The following is a 21,092-nucleotide window of genomic DNA, read 5'->3' as shown; positions in this document are numbered from 1 at the left end:
GAAGACTATAGGGTTTTGTATGTACAAGAAGTAGAGGAAAAATTCTTGAAGATAGATAACATCTTTTCTAAAAAAAAGATTTCATTTATTTATGTATTTGCTTATGACAGAGGGAAGGGAGGGAGAAAGAGAGGGAGAGGAACATCAAAGTGTGGTTGCCTCTCTCATGCCCCCCACTGGAGACCTGACCTGCAAGCCAGGCATGTACCTTGACTGGGAATTGAACCAGTGACCCTTTGGGCACAGGTCAGCACTCAATCCACTGAGCCACACCAGTCAGTGCATACCTTAACTTTAATTTCAAGCACTGGATTAAACCATAATTACTGTATCCTTTAGTTTGGCCAGATGTAATGTTTGGAGAGAGAATTTCAGACCTGGAAACAGCTTCTGGAAAACCCTTCACTGAGAGAGAGCCTGGCATGCCCAGGGGCCCATAGCAGTCTGTGGGAAGGGGGAACAGGGAAATGGGGTGAATTGACTGGAAAGTGAGTGAGCTACAGATCCTTCGGTGCCTGGGAGTGTGGGAAAAGAACCCTGGCTCATGTTCTAAGGCTTCTGGGTGTTAGGGATGCATTTAGGTGAGTGAGCCCATGCACCTGTTGTTTTAACAGAGGCCTCCAGGACCTGGGAGGACGGTGAGCCTCAGGGAGGGTGTGAGTGGTGGATGAAGGCAGTTAGGAATGGAGTGGTGGTGGTCTGGACTTGGGGTGGGTGTGGAGTTGATGTGGTGGGGGTCCCTAAGGCCATTCTCAGGTTCAATGACTTACTAGGAGGCCTCACAGGGCACAGCATACAGTTGTGCACATAGCCATGCTTTGTTACAGGGAAAGTATACAAAACAAAATCAGCCAAGGGAGAGGACACATGGGGTGAAGCCTGGAGGGAACCAGGCACAAGCATCCAGACCCCTCTTCCAGCAGAATCACATGGGATGCACTTAATTCCCTGCAATGTGCAGGGACAACACGTGTGAAGTGTTGTCTGCCAGGGAGGCTGATTAGAGACTCAGTACCCAGTGATTTTAGTCAAGGCTAGGCATGTGTATGCCCTCTGCCCAGAGCATGCCTACAATCCAGACTCCTAGTAGGAAAGCAGGCACGGAGCACAGACTACACTGTACAAACAGTTTAAGCAGAGTGCACTCCTCTTATTAGTGAGGATGGTGGGAACCCTCTTGAAATCCAAGTTTGCAGACTGCAGCCGAAGTCCAACCCTGCCATCAGCCTTGCTAAGGAGCACAAAGCTGCTGTATTAACTCTCATCTGCACGGTAGAGAAGGATGGAACATTCATTCTGAGACACAAAGGAGGTCAAGTTGAGACAGTTTTGGTGAGTTTTGTGTCTATACATTTAGCAGATGAGGCAGAGCATTTATGTGCCAAGCATGGTGTGGGGGACAGGGTTGTGACATCTAAGTCACGAGGGAGTGACATTTATGTGGATCCAAGAGGGAGGAAGGTGTGACTGGCATGAGCCCTGGAGAGGGCCAGGTTAGGAGGAAAGAAAATGGGTGGGTGGGGTTGGGGAGCTGTGGGTGCCTCATGTAGAGAGGTCACAACTCATTGTTTGTGGATTAGTTGTTGGGGTCTGTTGAGTGTCAGAGGGGGGTGAGATTTCTCATGTAAAGGGGGGATGTCATTTCCTGATATTGGGAACACTGGAGGAAGAACAGGCTTTGGGAAGAAGGTGCTGAGTGCATGTTTTTTTAATAGGGGGGCAGTAAAACAAGAGAAATTTATGCCTCATAGTTCTAAGAGCACAGAAGTCTGAAATCGAGGTGTTGGCAGGGTCGTATTTCCTGTGAAATCTGGTCCTTCCTTGCCTCTCTTCTGGCTTCTGGAGCTTGTGGCATCCTTGGTGTCTCTTAGCTTGTAGATACATTGGTCCAGTCTCTGCCTGCATGGCCACGTGGCCATCTCCCCACATGTGTCCCTGTTTCTGTGTCTCTTTTTCTCTTTTTGTAAGGACACCGGTCACTGGATTGAGGGCCCACTCTACTTCACTGTACTTCATCCTAAGTAATTACATCTGCAAAACCCCTGTAACTCAAATAAGGTCACATTTCAAAGTACTGGGAGTTAGAACTTCCTCTTTTACTGGGGAACAGAATCCATAACAGTGTGCCTTCAGCTTTCCCCATGTTTATGTCCTCTTCACATGCAAAATGCATTCACGTGATCCTAACATTCCCAAAATTTTTACCCATCCCAGCATCAAGTCCAAGTTTAAAACCTCATCTAAATCTCACCAACTCAGAAAGTCACAAATTTCATCATGCAAATCATCCAAATCAGGTAAGAGGGTTAGACTCAGGGTGTGGTCCAGCCTGGGGGCAAACTGTCTCTCCATCTGCAAACTTGTGAAACCAGAGGAGGGCATCTCTGCATCCATAATACAAGGGTAGGATAGGCTCAGGACAGACATTTCCATTCCCAGTGTGAGAGAAGAAAGGGGTCCTGGGTTCCAGGCCAGTTTAAAACCCAGCAGGACATTATCAAAGCCTGGGAACAATCCTTTGTGGCTCGAGGCTCTGTCCTCTGCCTGCTTGGGCAACAACCCTGCTCTCTGGCTCATTCTGGATATTCTGTTCTGATTCCCCCAGATAGGTGGGTGGAGAGATTAGAGCCAGGGGTTGGGTGTCTGGGTCTGGAGTTCAGATGACTCAGCCTACAGATCTGGGCCTTGTGAAGTTGAGTTGAGAACTGAAGCCTAGAGGAGGAGGTTGGCAGCTGAAGCAGAGAGGACTGAGGGGGATGAGAACAGGAAGGTCTGGCACATGGGCATGCTAGCCAGAGATGAGGTGGAAGAGGAGCTTGTACAGAAGACTGAGAAGAGGACTGGGTGTGTGGGTGCTGTGTGTGACCCTGTGAGTGTGTGCATACAAGTGTGTATACACGTGGTCACTACCATCAGGGTGGGCAGCCCTCAGGCCTGTGAGTGAGCTCACTGGGTCTCACAGCTCTCCTCTTCTTCTCTAGCTCTGCCTGCTCAGGACCCTGAGTGGCTGCAGGGGGAGAGGATGGAGGAAGAAGCTGTGATTCCTGGGGTGCCATCCACCTGTGTACCGGTAAGGAAGACATCCTTCTTGCTTTTCTTTCTTGCTTTGCCTCGTTGTCCCCTTTGCATGGCCTGGAACTTCTCAACCCCACAGGGCTGATATCCAGGCACAGGTACTAGGCCTCTCACAGTGGTGGAGACCAGCCTAGGCAGTGACCTCCACCCCTGTCACACCTTCCCCAGGTTGTCGAGTGCCATGTGCTGCTGAGCATTAGGAGGGAAAACAAAGGAAGAGTGTGAGCTGCCCTCTTCTTATAACCTTCTTGGTCTCCTGGAGCAAATATCTCTCTCTTGCCTGTAGCAGGCTCAGCTCTGCTGGACCCTGGGGCTAGTGAGGAATACAACTGCAAGGGCTTCCTGGCTAGTTGTCAATAGCTAAGTCCTGTCATGAAGTTGAGGTCCTTTGATGCTATGCCTCTGGATTCTTTCCCTCTGGAAGGGAAGAGTAGAGAGAGAAGAGTTTTAGTCTCGAGGCCTAAGCCAAGGGACAGAGGTACTTCGGGGCCCCCATCTGAAAATCCTCTGTACAGTGGCTCCCTGCCCCAGGCTTGCTTGCCCCCCATCATCTTCTTGAGTATTGGCAGAGGTGGCCCCTGACTGAGCCTGGTGGGTGTGCATTTTAGGAACCAGTCACCTTTGCAGATGTGACCGTGTTCTTCACCCTTGAAGAATGGAGGTTTCTAGACTCTGCACAGAGAAGCCTGTACAGAGACATCATGCTGGAGAACTACAGGAACCTGGCCTCAGTGGGTAAGGCTGGTCTCATTGCTTCATCCACACACACACCCAGCAAGTGTGGGTTCCAGGAACTGAGAGGTGAAGACAGACTGTCATGGTGCCTACGATATAGTGCCTTCCCTGTGGAAATAAAGGTCTTTCTGTTGTTTCAGCTTCTCAAACACATCCCTGGGCTAAACCTTTGGTTTTGGGGACCAGAATGTTGCAGTGCCTCTGGAGACCCAGTGAGGGAGCTTGTTTCTTAGTGGAAGACCTCTGCTATGCCCATCAGGGTTTAGGCAGGCTCATTTCACTGCTCCCATGCCAGTGCCCCAAAAACTGTCAGCCTCGATTTTGAGGCACGTGCAGTCTGCCCACTCCATGTATCTTTCCCTACAAGCAGGAGGTCAACTACGCATGCTCAGTACCTTTTCCTATTTGGGGCAAAGAGAAGTGATGTGGACCACTGAGAAAAGGATCTTCCCAAGAGCCAGAACAGGTGAGCACCAGGCAGGTGGGTGGAGCACCAGCTCTGATCAGTAAGGTGAATGTTAGATTTGGAAAGTGTCAGTAAAGGAATACTTTCAACATCCTTGACAGGGAAGGCTGTTGGTTGAGCTTCCTTAGAGCAACTTTTTTCCTTTCCCCTTTCCTCTTCTCATTTCCAGTAGTTTACTCTGGCTTCATAGAATGATTTATCCCCTGTGCTCTTCACATTTAGCATTTCCATGTGTACAGTTCATGCAGTTACTCCCCACTGTACATTGTTAATACTTTCTTTCAACATCAGTCTTAGTCATATTAAATTATCTACTATTTCTGTCCTTGGTTTCTGTGATTACATGATTCCTCATATAGCCAAATTCCTTAAAATTTTCCTTTACTCTCTGATACACTCCTTCTTTTCATAATTTCTTTCTGTATTTAAGGTCAGTATTTAAAAAATACTCTACATGTGCCTTGCTTACTTTTTTGGTCCACTTGATTCTGCAGCTTCGTTCTCTGTACACTTACTGTTTTCCCCTAATTCATTTCAGAACCTCAGCTTCAACCCCAAGAGTCCATTCTTAAGCAAGTTACTTCTGCAGAGATCCCATCCATTGGCATGAAAAAGGTAAGGTACACAAATAATATACTTGGCCTTCTATAATAGCAAAAGTCTGGGGTCGAAGCTGAGGCTCTGAGGCTAGAGAGAGATTGAAGGCAAAGGGTGCTCACCCAGGAGAAAGCTGTTTCTTGGGAGAGAGTCTGTGAATGTCATGAAGTGAGAGAAAACTTGAAACGCGGACCAAGACACATATTGACAGAGTTCTCACACCTAACCATGTTCATGAATGAGAAACAGACATAGTCAATTTAAACTTAGTGCAGCCCTGAAGGCATGGCTCAGTGGGTTAGGTTGGTTGGGTGTGAGAGGCAACTGATGGATATTTCTCACCCTCTGTTTCTTTCTCCTTTCCCTTCTCTATAAACAAACAAACAAAAAAACTTAGTGTAGCCTTAAGCAATTCAGAAAAAATCTACAGCTAAGAAGCCCATGAAAGAAATGGAAATGATGGTTCTTTGTGGTGTCACATCCACGTGAAAGAACGTAGGTAGAAATAGTACAGACACAAAGAAGTGGTGAAAGCTTCAGCTGTAGAAATGCCTTGATTCCACACACAGTTCACTTGGAGGAGAATGTTGATTGTAACAAAGTATTGGGTTTTGCATTTTCCTCATTTGATAGGAGCAGCCTCCACCTGGAGAAAAAACCCTGCAAATATATATATATAATGAACTTAGACAACACTTTGACAGCATTAAACAGCTTTTTCAGTATGAGAGAATTCATGCTGGAGGCAACCCCTACAAGTGCCAAGAGGGTGGGAAAACCTTCTTCCAGACTACTCGCCTAATAGTGGGTGAGAAGATCCATAGTGGAGATAAAACCTATGCATGTAACAGATGTGAAAAATCCTTCAGATACAGCTCCGAACTTATCAGGCACGAGAAGACCCATGCCTCAGAGAGGTGCTTTGAATGTGAGGAGTGTAGGCACACCTTCAAGTACTCCTCAAATCTGTGGTGCCACATGAGGACTCACACTGGAGAGAAGTCCTTTGAGTGCAGTCAGTGTGGAAAAACCTTCATGAGGAACTTCAACCTGATATTGCACCAGAGGAGCCACACAGGTGAGAAGCCCTATGGATGTAAGGACTGGGAAAGCTTTTAACCAGCTGTCCTCTCTGAGGAGCCACATGTGGACTCACACTGGACAGAAGCCCTTTGAGTGCAGTCAGTATGGGAAAGCCTTCAGGGAGCATTCATGTCTGAAGACTCATCTGCAGATTCACACCAGAGAGAAACCATACGAGTGCAGCCAGTGTGGGAAGCCCTTTCGGACAAGCACCCATCTGAACATTCACAAGAAGATCCACACAGGGGAGAAAATTTATGAGTGTACCACTTGCGGTCAGGTGTTGAGTCGTCTCTCCACCCTCAAGAGCCACATGAAAACCCACCCTGGGAAGAAACTCTATGCATGTCAGGTATGTGGGCGGGCCTTTGGCCAGTCTTCACACCTTATGGTGCATGTGGGAACCCACATCGCAGGGAGACCTTATGAATTTAATCAGTGCGAGAAGGCCTTCAGGCACAGCTCTTCACTTACTGTGCATAAGAGGACACACACCAGGAGAGAAAACATCAGGAATGGTGTTGGGAACCGCCCTGACTGGTATCAGAAGCTGAAACCCCCGCCTAGGCTAAGGCTAAGGGAATGACCTTGGAACCGTAAGCCAGCAAGGAGACAAAAGCTTATCTCCCTGGCAGGAATGCTGCTTCTGCTGCTTTATTCATAACTGAACCCCAAAAAGCTTGGTCGGTTAGCCAAAGATGGGTAAGATTCCCCATGGGGGGAATGACCTAAGACAGGCACGATCACTTTGGGAGGCCCCCCAAAAGAAGGACTTGGGGCGCTGCAGCAAAAGGGGGTGATGGACCCTCGCTCCTCGGCTTTGACATAGCCGTCTCATCGTCTGGGAGAAAATCTCCTTATTGCCTTAGTTCCCTTGCTCCACCTAAGCCTGAAACAATGACAGGGTGGTGTAGCTCTGTGCTGAAAAGGGCAGATTCCCCAGGTGATCAGGCCTAAGAAAGAATATGTAAATTACTGTGAAACCTTCTTTGTTTAGAATGCTCTCAGTTGAATGAGAGGGGTCCAAGGAGGAAGTTAGTTTGTTCCTCAAAGTCTTACAGCTCTTTGACCCCGACTCAATAGACCTGCAGAGTTCCTTGTTTTCTATAGTTCCTTACTTCCCCCTGATAAGTACTGTACTTTACCTGAATTATTATGCAAAATGAGCCCAATAAAAGCAGGTACGGATGGTAAATCGGTGCGCTCCCCACTAGGGGGGGTGGCCATTTCGTCCCTACTTCCCCACAGAAACTAGTCTTGTCTCTGTGCATGTTTTATCTCACGTGTTATTGTCGAGCCATCCACAGCGTTCCGTGGTCACTGCTGGCCGGTGACCCATGCATCACTTAGTCCTTGTTTTTGTTTTTTAGGTTTGATTACTGACAGTTATTAGTTTGTTGTCATTTCTCTGTTCATAGTTTTTATCTTGTATTTCTTATATAAGTCCCTTTAACATTTCATATAATAAGGGCATGGTGATGATGAACTCCTTTAACTTGACCTTATCTGGGAAGCACTTTATCTGTCCAGCCATTCTAAATGAAAGCTTTGCTGGATAGAGTAAGCTTGGATATAAGTCCTTGCCTATCATGACTTCAAATACTTTTTTCCAGCCCCTTCTTGCCTGTAAGGTTTCTTTTGAGAAATCAGCTGATAGTCTTATGGGCACTCCTTTGTAGGTAACTGTCTCCTTTCTTCTTGCTACTTTTAAGACTCTCTGTTTGTCTTTAATCTTTGGTAACCTAATTATAATGTGCTTTGATGTGTTCCTCCTTGGGCACAGTTTCTTTTGGACTCTCTGAGCTTCCTGGACTTCCTGTAAGTCTATTTCCTTCACCAGATTGGGGGAGTTTTCATTCATTATTTGTTCAAATAAGTTTTCAATTTCTTGCTGTTGTCCTTTTCCTTCTGGCACCACTATGATTCAGGTGTTGGAAATGTTTAAAGTTGTTCCAGAGTTTCCTAAGCCTCTCCTTATTTTTTTGAATTCTTCTTTTTTCATTTTGTTCTTTTTTATTTATTAATTTCTTCCTTTTGTTCCAAATTATTGATTTGAGTCCTGATTTCTTTCCTTCACTGTTGGTTCTCTCTATATTTTGTTTTATTGCACTTTGTGTAGCCTTCATTTCTTCCTTTATTTTGTGACTGAGTTTAATCATTTCTGTGAGCATCCTGATTACCAGTATTTTGAACTCTGCATCAGATAGGTTGTCTATCTCCTCATTGCTTAGCTCTTTTGCTGGAGTTTGTTTTTTTTTTAAATATTTTATTTATTTATTTTTAGAGAGGGAAGAGAAGGAGATAGAGAGAGAAAGAAACATCAATGTGCGGTTGCTGGGGGTTATAGCCTGCAACCCAGGCATGTACCCTGGCTGGGAATCGAACCTGCAACACTTTGGTTCGCAGCCCACGCTCAATTCACTGAGCTACACCAGCCAGGGCTTTGCTGGAGTTTTGATCTGTTCTTTCATTTGGGCCATATTTCTTTGTCTCCATATTTCTTTGGGCAGAGTCTTAGGTATTTGCCAGGGCAGGGCAATCCTTGGCTGGTGTATTGTGGTACTGTCTGTGGGGGAGGAGTCAGACAGGGAACAAAATCACTTGCTTGCTCTGCTCTAGCCCTACTTTCCAATGAACTCTCTTATGAGACTGGGAGTTTCTCCTGTTTTCTCAGGCTCACAGTATTTTTCTGCTAGAGGTTTTGAGTCTTAGTTTCCTGATGAGCCAGCACTTCCTCACTTGTTGAGGGTCCTCTCTGCCTGCCTGACTGCCTGTCTCTGTCCCCTCCTACTGGTCTGGATGAATGTTTCTTTAACTCCTTGGTTGTCAGAATTCAATGTAGTTTGCTATTCTGGCAGTCCTGGTTGTTTATTGTTTTTGAATTGGTTCTTATCCTTCTCTTGGTTGTGTGAGGGAACAAAGTGTTTCTACTTATGCCCTCATCTTGGCTGGAACTAAAAAGATCATCATCCTGTATGATCTTTTTAATGGATTGCTGGATGTGGTTTGCCAATATTTTGTTGAGGATTTTAGCATCTATTTTCATCTGTGACATCAGCCTATAGTTTCCTTCCTGTGTTGTGTCTTTATCTGGTTTTGGGATTAGGATGATGCCAGCTTCACAAAAACCATTTGGGAGTCTTCCTTCTTCTTGGATTTTTTTGAATAGTCTGAGAAGGATAGGGGTTAGATCTTCCTTAAATGATTTGTAAAATTCTCCTGTGAAACTATTATTACACCCCAAAAATTATTTTCAAATATAGTTGGTATACAATATTTATTAGTTTCAGGTTTACAGCATAGTGATTAGACATTTATTAATAATAATTGTAATATCTGATACATGTAGATGATTTCCCAGTTGCCTCCAAAATATTTTTATGGTTGTGTCTCTAAATCAGAATCCCAATATAATTGACATTGAATTGGATTGTTATATTGCTTTTGTCTGTTTTTAGAATAGCCTGTAATCACTTTTCAAGTAATAGTAACTATTTTTTAAAATGATACTAACTTTAGAAGTGTCCAGATGACCTGGCTTGTTGAATGCTCTATATTCTTGATTTGCCTGATTGCTTCCTCATGATGTCAGTTGACTTCTTATTCTGTTCCCTATATTCCATGTACACTGATACTTAGGTTTGAAAGAACAGATCCCAGCAAGCTTTTTCTATAATGGGCTAGTTGGTAAATATTTTTCTGGTTTTTTGGCCTTGCAGTGTCTTTCACAACTACTCAGCTCTGACAATGTAGTATGAAAGGAAACATAAACAACCCAGCAGTGAATTACTTTGATGTGTTCCAATAAAACTTTATTTACAAAAGCAGGCAGAAGCCCAGATTTAGCCTGCATGTTATAGTTTTCCAACCCTTGATATAAAGGCTGGGTTAGACTTAGGGTAGACTGATTTGCACATAATTCATTATTTACCACCCATGGGATGTTGGAACTTCATGTCTTATCAGGAGATCTATAAAGTCAGGTTTCCCATTATTGACAATGTGAAGCTGACCATTAAGTTCAGATCTCCCTATTATAAATGTGCACGTTGGCCCTTGTAATTAATCAGTAATCTGTGAGGTGGTTGTTTTGGCAGTGTGGACTAGCCTGTTCTCTGGATAGCTTTTCTCATTGTATTTAGTGCCATTTACTCAGCATTGAAAAATCATGAATTTCTTGACCCAGCAATTCCACTGCTGGGACTCTATCCTAAGAATACTAAAACACCAATTCAAAAGAACCTATGCATCCCAGTGTCATAGCAGCACAATTTACAATAGCTAGGTGCTGGAAGCAACCAAGATGCCCATCAGTAAATGAATGGATCAAAAAACTATGGTACATTTACACAATGGAATTCTATGCAGCAGAAAGAAAGAAGGAGCTCCTACCCTTTGCAACAGTGTGAATGGAGCTGGAAAACATTATGCTTAGCGAAACAAGCCAGGCAGTGAAAGACAAATACCATATGATCTCACCTTTAACAGGAACCTAAATAACAAAACAAAGAAATAAGCAAAATATAACCAAAGACACTGAAATAGAGGACAGGCTCACGGTGACCAGAGGGGAGAGAAGAGGGAATTTAAGGGGTCAGTGGGAAGGGCTCACAGGAACAAACTTAAAGGACACGTGGTCATAAACTAAGGGGAGGGTGGTAATGGGAGGGAAGTGGGGAGGGTGGGAGGGGGTAATGGATTGGGAGTAAAAAGGAGAAAACTGTATTTGAACAATGATTAAAATATAATAAAAAAAGAAAAGAAAAATCATGAATTTCTACTTCTATCTTGTCTTTTACAATTATTGGCTGATATTTTTAGGTATCACTATGGACTCATGAATGTTTTTAATGTTATAACCATTTACAGTCATTTTCTGTGGTGTTCAAATTATGCAAATGTGTTCCATGGAAACCCACAGGAAAGTTCTTTCAGGTGTAATTGCTCTGGAATTAGGTCTTGCCTAGATCACATGCAGACATAATATGTATAAATACATCTTACATGATGTGCTGTAGGAATATACACCTTTTCCAGAGCTCCATTTGTAAAATGTAAGGATGTATGGACTCTACTGATTTTACTCTAACTTTTTTTTTTACATATAAGCTCTGTGAAATCAGGAACTGAGATCTCTGTGAAGCAAGTGGTGAATAAGAAAACTACTTTTTGAGTGAAAAATCAGTAAGTCTCCAGACATGAAGAGTGAAAAAGTCAAGGCATGTAGGTATGGAGACCAAATACAGATATTTGACTGAGCATTAGTTTCCTTTTTATGCTGTTATAAGAAAGATGTTTGAGGGTGGTTTTCATTGTTATGCTTGAGGGACATTTTTGTAGAAAAACAGGTTGAAGTGCAGAGCTTAGCCCAAGACAACCGAAAAACTGGGTCATAGCTCCCTGACTGTTCTGGGAGTGAGCTGAGCATGTGGTGTGGATCCAAAACCCCAATTCTGTAGCAATTGAATGTCAAACATTTAATGCATACTCTCTCCCACAATGGTGCCAAGATCAGTGACTTGTAACAGACACAAAAGTATTTTCTATACTCTTTGCCCAAAGGTTGACGGTTCAGTATTTTCTTCATTTTCCAAGAGACAGGATCATCTGGTTTAGTTGTTAAATTTATTTTCCTGAGAAGGAAGAAGTAAAAATGACATGGTGTTAAAAAGTACAAGACTTGTACATTGAAAAGTAGAAAACATTATCAAAAGACATCAAAGAAACTAAAGAAATGGGAAAAATATTGCATTTTTAGGGATCAGAGGAATTAATATAGTTACACTGACAATACCTCCACAGTGATCTACAGAGTCAACACAATCCTTATCAATATCTCAGTTAAATTTTCCTCAGAAATTGACAAACACATCTTAAAATTTATATAGGACTTCAAAGGGTCTAGAATAGCAGAAACAATCTTGCAAAAGAAGAACAAATTTGTAGAGTGGATGCCCTAATTTCAAACTTGGTACAAAGTACAGCAATCAAGATATGATGGAAGAGTTAAATGTCCCAAAATAAAACCTTGTATTTATGATGAATTAGTTTTCATAAAGATGCCAGTACAATTCATTGATGGTAAGAACAATTTTTCAATAAATGATGATAGGACATCTGGATATCCAAATGTAAAAGAAAAAGAAGAGGAAGGATCATCAAGGGACAAGTATAAAGGATCCATGGGAAAAGCCAAAGGTGGGTAGGATTGTGGGTGGGAGGTAGGGATGGGAAGGGTGGGGGAGGGTGATTGAGGGGGAAGTGGAGTCAACTGTGCTTGAACAACAATAAAAAGAGACATTTAAGACTTCCGGCCAAGATGGAGGCATAGGTAGACATGCCTTTGGTTCCTCACACAACCAAAATAAAGAAAACAACAATTTAGAAATAAAATAACAACCAGAACTGATAGAAAATTGAACTGTATGGAAGTCCAAAAACCAAGGAGTTAAAATAAACACATTCATCCAGACCTGGTAGGAAGGGCAGAGTTGGGCAGCTGGGCAGAGAGGGGTGTCAGCACAAAAAGTGGTGGCACCGGGCACGTAAGGCATCCCGGGTGCACAAGACCACAGAAGGCAGACCCTGGGCATGCAGGCAGTGGCTGCCAGACCCTGGGCATGGGGTGGCAATGGGCAGGCCCAGGGAGGTGGCAATTGTGAAGCAAAGCACTACACTCAAGGCAGCTGGCTGACTGGGCAGTCCCACATTTGCGTGCAGCTAAACCAAGCAAAATTGGGAAGCAAGGAAGACTGAGCAACCCAGGGTTCCAGCACTGAGAAATAGAGCCTCAGGACACTGATTGAAAACACCTGTGGGAGTTGAGGTGCAGGGAGAGACTCCCAGCCTCACAGGAGAATTCGTTGGAGAGACCCACAGGGTCCTAGAATGTTCACAAGCCCACCCACATGGGAATTAGCACAAAAAGGCCCAGTTTGCTTGGGGGAAGCGGTGGGAGGGACTGAAATCTGACAGAGAGCAGAGCAAGCGCCATTGTTCCATCTCGGACCCTGCCCCCACATACAACATCACAACCCAGCAACTGGGTTGCTCTGCAGTGGTGTACACCTAAGACTCTTCCCCTCATACATAACAGGCACAACAAGACCCCCCCCCCAAAAAAAAAGGCCCAAATGGAAGAACAGATCAAAGCTCCACAGCAAATACAATTAAGCGACTAAGAGATAGCCAACCTATCAGATGCACAGTTCAAAGCACTGGTGATCAGGATGCTCACAGAATTGGTTGACTTTGGTCACAAATTAGATGAAAAAATGAAGACTATGCTAAGTAAAATGAAGGAAAATGCACAGGGAACCAACAGTGATGGGAAGAAAACTGGGACTCAAATCAATGGAGTGGACCAGAAGGAAGAAAGAAACAACCAAACAGAAAAGAATGAAGAAACAAGAATTCAGAAAAATGAGGAGAGGCTTAGGAACCTCCAGGACATCTTGAAATGTTCTCACATCTGAATTATAGGGGTACCAGAAGAAGAAGAGGAAGAGCAACAAGTGGAAAACTTATTTGAACAAATAATAAAAGAGAACTTCCCCAATCTGGCAAAGGAAATAGACTTCCAGGAAGTCCAGGAAACTCACAGAGTCCAAAAGAAGTTGAACCCAAGGAGGAACACACCAAGGCACATCATAATTACATTAGCCAAAATTAAAATGAAGGAGAGAATCCTAGAATCAGCAAGAGAAAAGGAGTCAGTTACCTGCAAAGGAGTTCCCATAAGACTGTCAGCTGATTTCTCAAAAGAGAACTTATAGGCAAGAAGGGGCTGGAAAGAAATATTCCAAGTCATGAAAGGCAAGGACCTACATCCAAGATTACTCTATCCAGCAAAGCTTTCATTTAGGATGGAAGGGCAGATAAAGTGCTTCTCAGATAAGGTCAAATTAAAGGAGTTCATCATCACCAAGTCCTTATTTTATGAAATGTTAAAGGGACTTATCTAAGAAAAAGAAGATAAAAAATACATATAGTAAAATTACAGCAAACTCACAATTAGTAACAACCACACCTAAAACAAAAAGAAAAACAACTAGAACAGGAACAGAACCACAAAAATGGAGATTGCATGGAGGGTTAGCAACAGGGGAGTGGGAGGAGAAGAGAGGGGGAAAGGTACAGAGAATAAGTAGCATAGATGGTAGGTAGAAATTAGACAGTGGGAGGGCAAGAATAGTATGGGAAATGTAGAAGCTAAAGAACTTATGACATATGGACATGAACTAAAGGGGGGGAATGTGGGTGAGAGAGGGTGTGCAGGGTGGAGGGAAATGAAGGGGGGAAATGGGACAACTGTAATAGCATAATTAATAAAATATATTTTAGAAGAAGACAATTAAGCCCTGGCTGCCATAGCTCAGTGGATTGAGTACAGGCCTGGGAACCAAAGGGTTGCCAGTTCCATTCCCAGTCTAGGACACATGCCTGGGTTGCAGGCCAGGTACCCAGTAGGGGGCATGTGAGAGGTGACCAAACATTGATGTTTCTCTCCTTCTTTTTCTCTCCCTCTTCCCCTCTCTCTAAAAATAGATAAATAAAATCTTTTTTAAAAGGAATGCACCTCACACCATATTAAAACCTCAAACAATTTTCAAAAATTAATTCAAAATAAATCATATACCTAAATGTAATAATGAAAACTGTGGGTGTTTAGAAAGAAAACATGTATTAATTTTATAGGTATTAAGCAGTTGTTGTTTAAATATAATACCCACAGTGCAAATAAAAAAAGATAAATTGGACTTTACCAATTTGAAATACTTTTGTATATCAGTGGACACTATGAATGGTATGAAAAATCAACAAAATGAGAGAAAAAATTAAAAATCATATGTCTGACAAGGGATTTGTGTCCAGAATAGATGTAGACTTTTACAACTTATCAATAAAGATAAATGACCCAAATGAAAATAGCAAAAGACTTTAAATAGATATTTCCCCAAAGAAGGTATGCAGGTCTAATAACCATGTGAAATGATGCTCAACATGATAGACATTAGGGAGACACAAATGAAAAGCCTAATGAAAAAGCACTTTACATGCACTAAGGTATGAAAATCTAAACGAGCTCTGGCTGGTGGGGCTCAGTTGATTGAAGTGTTGTCCCCTAAGCCAAAAGGCTGTGGGTTTGACCTCTGGTTGAGATATATGAGAGAGGCAACTGATCCATGTTTCTCCCTCACAATGATATTTCTCCCCATCTCTTTCTCCTTCCTTTCTCCTGTCTGTAAAATCAATAAGCATGTCCTCAGGTGAAGATTAAAAAAAAAAACAGCTAACTACAACAAGTTTTGATAAGGATGTGGAGGAAATTGGAAACCTTATGTATTTTATCTTGCTTCTAGTAGAATTGGGGAACCACTTTAAGGACTTTTATACTACATGGTAGTATATCAAATATTTCTTTTGTGAAGAAAACTGAGTTTTATGTGAGCAACTACTGGAAGAAGGAGAAGAGTAGATGGGGGAAGCCAGCCAAGTGAGGATGACAGCTGGGTTTAGGAAGGAGATGTTGGAGTTGGTGTCAACAAGGCAGATCTGTGACAGCTGAGAAGGAAATACTAGCATGTTTTAGCAATGAACCAATTTGGTGCAGAACAGGGGAGGGAAGAGAATAATGGTAAGGATTTTCCAGGTCATGACTGGTACAATGTGATGAATGGAGATGCCACTCAAAAAGATGAGAAACCCTGAAGAGGAGTAAGTTGGTAAAAAAAAAATATATAAATTCTTTTATTGCCATGTTGGGATGCTTCTGAGATATCTAAATAGAGATGTCAAGGCATTTGGGAAGAATGTGTCTGGGGATCACAGCTACATAGTTACCACTCAGAGCTACAGAAATATATTTGGCCATCATTTCCTTCTGTGTGGCTCATTGAGTGCCTTGCCTTGTAGACAAGATTGTCTATAAGGAGGCTATAAGGTGATAATGGAAGTGCTACTAAAACAAAATTAGGTAGAATAAATGGAATCTAAAGAAGATGAAGAAAGCTCATCCAGAAAGGGAGAATGCCAGGGATGTTGTGATATAGAAGCTAGGGACAAAAGAGAAGTTTCATGGTGGAGGCAGTAACCACAGCATCTAGTAGTACTGAGTGTTACAGTGGAATGAGTGGCCAGAGGGGAAATAAAAGCAGGGCCCTCACTGCTGCAGTCTAACAAAGAACTTAATACAGGTGACTAAAAGCAAAGGAAGATGTGTCTCACCCATTAACCCAGTAATCCTGAGCCTGGTCCGATAAAGCTGCCAGGTATTCTGAACAACACAAGTAAACTATGATAATACAGTGGAGAGCCCTTGAAAGTCTCTGTGTATCATCTCCACTAACTGGGAAAAAGAAAACCTTGAGACCATGTATTCATCCCAAGTCTTAGAAGGGGTAAGGGGAGGGGAACTACAGTGCCCCCAAAGCCCCTAAAACAACTTTGGTTAACTGTCTGCCTCCTGTCTTGTACAAAAGGGACAAATAGAGTCCAGAGCAAGATAAAGATTCAGACTAACAGGCCCCCACCCCTATCTACATGTGAGCAGTCACAGAAAATTGGAACCACTTTTACCCACCAATTAAAATGTAATTCCCTCAAACCCACCCTGCCAACTATATAAGTCGTAAGCACAAGGGACCCAACCCTTTTTGGCCACCTGCCCCCTGGACACCTGGCCTCTGGACACCCAGGTGCCAATCACCCAATCCCTGCATACTGTGCTTTTGCCACCCTTGCTATTGCTTTCCCACTAGAATTTAGCACTAATAAACTTTGTGTGCATGCTAATAGGCTCACTGACCTGTAATTTTTTATTGTGTTGGTGAGAGGAACCAGGGTTTCTCCAGAAACAAGAGGACAAACAATATTTATTTTATCCATTGGTATGAAGGTCATTCAGGCTTAAGAGAAAGCTGTTTTGCAGGAATGGTGGAGACAAATGCCAGTTTTGATTGTGTGATGAAGGAGAGGAACTAAATGTATAACTTTAATAATTTGCATTAAGATAGAGATTTCCCATGTTGCAATAAAGGTGGAAAGGATGCTGTTGAGAAGGTGAGACTGTGCAAGGATCAGAGAGAGAATGTATGAACAGTAAAGTAAAGTAGTGGGGAAATCAAGAATATAGGGAACCAAAATGGAATAAAGATTAGCCTTAATATCCAGAAGCATATTTTGTCTGTGGCAATAGGATTGCATGAGGAGGGAATGAACCAGGTGTCGAGTGCCTGGTATTTTGAGAGCACAAAGTTGACTTTGCTTCATCCTGCTGACTTCATTTGCTATAAAAGAGACTGGTAGAAACTTTTGCTGGGAAGGGGAGGTAGAGCAATGAGGCTTTTTGAGGAGTGAAGAATTTTGGAAAGAGCAGTGGTAGAATGTTGGACAAACAAGTGGATGAGTAAAATGCATAAGGCTTGGCAGGCACCGTGGTGGGTCCATGAAATTTGGGAGGAAAAAACAAATTGTCTGAAAACCTTGCACAATTCATATAGATCCTGCGAGTCCCACTGTGTTCACCTACCAAGTGGGAACATAGTAATACTTATCTCCAAGTGCAGATGTGAAGAACATGTGAAAGAAAGCATGAGACAAGGTTTTGTTAACCAGAAGGTACAAATGTTCATTGCCATTGCCAGGACCTCTCCTCAGCCCTTTGCAATTCTCCATCATGGAGATGGAGAATTCCATCTTTGCTTTGCATTATTCATGTATGTTGAAAACATGAGAAGTGGTAGCAGAATCTGATGGAAAGTCTGAAATCCAACCTAACACCTATTTCCCTGACTGTTGTGATGACATGTACCATGTGTTTGTTGTTCTTCATATAGAGAGGAGCCTGGAATGACTTGGGACAAAGGGTGGTGCTGTGACTGTGCACTTTGAGCATCACAGCTTCACATCACTAATTTCCTGCTTGTTGAGCTGACCATAGCTTCTCTCTCTGCTTATGAGGAAGTTTTTATGTCATATGCTCACTCAGTAAGATTAAAAACCACATGTACTGTGTCACAGAAAATGGGTGTTCTACACAAATGGGGAGTGAGAAGATAATCATCTGCAAGGTTAAGATGAGCACAGAAACACAGTGAGTGAAAGTATGGGAAGACCCCTTTCCATGACAAGAAGATGCCTTGGAGTGAGCCCACAAGTGAGGGTAGTGGGAGCTGTGCTAGGGCATCTCCTGCTATACACGCAGGTTGTCCAGTGTGATGGGCATGAGCTACTTGAGTGGATCAGTTTGTGAAGGGCTCTGGGAGCAATGCAAGACCTACCACATTGTCTTTGGAAGCTTCAGACATGGCCATGCTGGAGAGGGTGTACTTCTCAGAGTCCACTTTGGTTTTCTTGATGACTTTCAACCATTGTCTGTATTGCTCCTGGACCTGTAGAGGCAAAGCATGCTCCAAGTCAGCTCACTGAGAGGACTGAGAATAGAAAGGGTGCTGGGTGGGAGTTGGACTGTGGTACCTGCTGGCTGAGGAGACAGTACACCAGGAAGATGAAGACGCCCTGCAGGCTGTTGATGATGGTGAAGAGATAGGCCATGGCACGGGCAGCTGGGCCCACCTGCAGGACTCCCAGACACCACGTGCAGCCCAAGATGAAGAGCTGGGCCATTGCTTTAAATGTCAGCATCCTGGGTAGAAGGAGAAGGGCAGCTCATGGTGTACCAAGAGCAACAGAATAAAGGCCACTCTCATCTCTACCCCATGGATGCCTGTGACTGAATTGTGACCCACTTTGATTTTTACTCTTAATGATTCTCTGAAAAAAATGCAATTAGGAACTGTGATGGTATTTTGACTTGGACTGAAGTAGTGATAATTCATAATATGGGTTTCAAAATGATCATGATGTATTATGAATGTCCCTAATTTCATTCAACTGACATTACTGAAGATGTTCTATGTACCTGACTCTGTGTTGGGTCTTGGGTTTACAAATATGAAAGACAATTTCTGTCTTCACAGACCTTGCAGTTTCATAGAAGAAATGTCCACTTATAATATTTGTGATGTGTGAAGTACCTCTGCCTGGGTCCCATCCAGTACTGGTCCTGTCTTCTCTCTCTTCATGAACTACCCCCAGGTATGTTTTGCTCAGAATAGAGACCATTCATTCTGTGTAAAGTTGGGGAAAGCAAAGGATATCCCAAGCCTTTCAGAAGATGTGGCATGTGCATAAAGAACCTGATTTTAGCAGGTGTAGGAGTGAAGAGGACAGAGGGAAGAGCCTCCATGAAGGTGTGGGCATGAAGGTGAGTGCTGGGTTCTGGGAACAGGTAGGTGATTTCCTAAGAGTTTTATAAAGATGTAAATATTCTTTGAAAATTTTTCGGACTTCTGGCAAGATGGAGGAATAGGTGCACGCACTGTACCTCCTAGCACAACCTAGAAAAGAACAACAATAATTTACAACAATGATTTGGAGTCATAATATCAGAACTGTCAGAGGATTTATCTAAATGGAAGTCGGACAGCCAAGAAGTTGAAATAGACCCGTACATCCAGACTGGTAGGGGACGACGAGCCGAGCAGGCGCGGGGCTGGCGCGGGTCGCAGGCGCACGTAGGTCGGGGGAAATTTGGCGCAAAATCGGCACGACAGCAATCCGGGACGCAAGAGCGCAGCGGTGCAGCGGTGATCCCTGAGTACGCAAGCAGCGGCTGGGGGAATCAGTGGGGCAGCGATTGTGGACCAGGGCAGAGCTCACGGCCCAGAAGCCCAGGGAAGTGTCTGACTCCAGGAGAACAGAACAGTCGCCATTGATCCCTCCTGTCCCTGCTCCCGCCCCTGCCCCCACATATAACGTCACAATCTAGTGACTGGGGTGCCCAGCCCCGGTGAACACCTAAGGCTCCGCCCCCTCCCATAACAAGAGCGACCAGACCGGGAAAAAAATAAATAAATAAATAAAATAATAGGAGAGACAGGGAAAGACAGAAGACATGTTTCCAGCAGAACAGATCAGTCCCCCAGGACTCATCCTTTTGAGTGACCAAGAAATAGCCAATCTATCAGATGCACAGTTCAAAACACTGGTGATCAGGAAGCTCATGGAACTGATTGATTTTGGATGCAAATTACATGAAAAAATGCAGATTACCATAAAAGAGATGCAGGAAGATACATGAAGGAGAGCCAATAGTGAAAGGAAGGAATCTGAGTCTCAAAACAACACAGTGGACCAGAAGGAAGATAGAATCAACCAAGCAGGAAAGCATGATGAAATAAGAATTCAAAAAATCGAAGAAAAGCTTAAGACCATCGAGGACACCTTTAAACGTTCCAACATCCGAATTACAGGGGTACCAGAAGGGGAGGACCAACAAGTGGAAAAGTTATTTGAACAAATAATAAAGGAGAACTTCCCCAAACTGGCAAAGGGAACAGTCTTCCAAGAAATCCAAGGAGCGCAGAGGGTCCCAAAGAAGTTGGACCCAAGAAGAAACACACCAAGGCACATCATAATTACATTAGCCAAGGTAAAAACGAAGGAGAGAATCCTAGAAGCAGCAAGAGATAAGGGGACAGTAACCTACAAAGGAGTTCCCATCAGACTGTCAGCTGATTTCTCAAAAGAGACCTTACAGGCAAGAAGGGGCTGGAAAGAAATATTCCAAGTCATGAAAGACAAGGACCTACATCCCAGATTGCTCTATCCAGCAAAGCTCTCATTTAGAATGGAAGATAAAATAAAGTGCTTCTCAGATAAGGTCAAATTAAAGGAGTTCATCATCACCAAGCCCTTACTTTATGAAATGCTAAAGGGACTTATCTAAGAAAAGAAGATAAAGAAAAGACATGCATAGTAAAAGGACAGCAAACTCACAATTATTAACCACCACACCTAAAGCAAAACCAAAAGAAACTAAGTAAACAACTAGAATAGGAACAGAACCACAGAAATGGAGGGCACATGGGGGGGCTAGCAGTAGGGGTGGGAGGAGGAGAGAGGGGGAAAAGGTATAGAGAATAAGTAGCATAGAATGTAGGTTGAAAATAGGGGGAGGGCAAGAATAGTACGGGAAATGTAGAAGCTAAAGAACTCATAAGTATGACACAGGGACATGGACTAAAGGGGGGGGAACGTGGGTGGGAGAGGGGGTACAGGGTGGAGGGGAGTG

General features: G+C 43.4%; 1 protein-coding gene across 4 annotated transcripts in view; it reads right to left on the bottom strand.

The window, feature by feature from the left end:
* LOC114503676 (adhesion G protein-coupled receptor E2-like) overlaps positions 1–21,092 on the bottom strand; it is a 116,277-nt gene that overhangs the window by 66,457 nt on the left and 28,728 nt on the right. For 2 of the 4 annotated variants that reach the window (XM_036032351.1, XM_036032354.1), the window contains exons 20-22: positions 18,434–18,602; positions 18,238–18,348; positions 10,718–11,589 (exon numbers count right to left, since the gene is read on the bottom strand). The exons of 1 other annotated variant lie outside the window; for it this stretch is intronic. In XM_036032351.1, coding sequence (XP_035888244.1) covers positions 11,569–11,589; positions 18,238–18,348; positions 18,434–18,602 — 301 coding nt within the window. In that variant the 3' untranslated portion in view covers positions 10,718–11,568. Of the gene's footprint in view, positions 1–10,717; positions 11,590–18,237; positions 18,349–18,433; positions 18,603–21,092 lie in introns of those variants that run through there. One more of the 4 variants, XM_036032353.1, reaches the window with a different exon arrangement.

This window comes from Phyllostomus discolor, chromosome 8, assembly GCF_004126475.2.
Source record: "Phyllostomus discolor isolate MPI-MPIP mPhyDis1 chromosome 8, mPhyDis1.pri.v3, whole genome shotgun sequence".
NCBI classification, from domain to species: Eukaryota; Metazoa; Chordata; class Mammalia; order Chiroptera; family Phyllostomidae; genus Phyllostomus; species Phyllostomus discolor.
The sequence above is the reverse complement of the archived record's forward strand: the minus strand, read 5'-3'. Positions and strand labels throughout refer to the sequence as shown.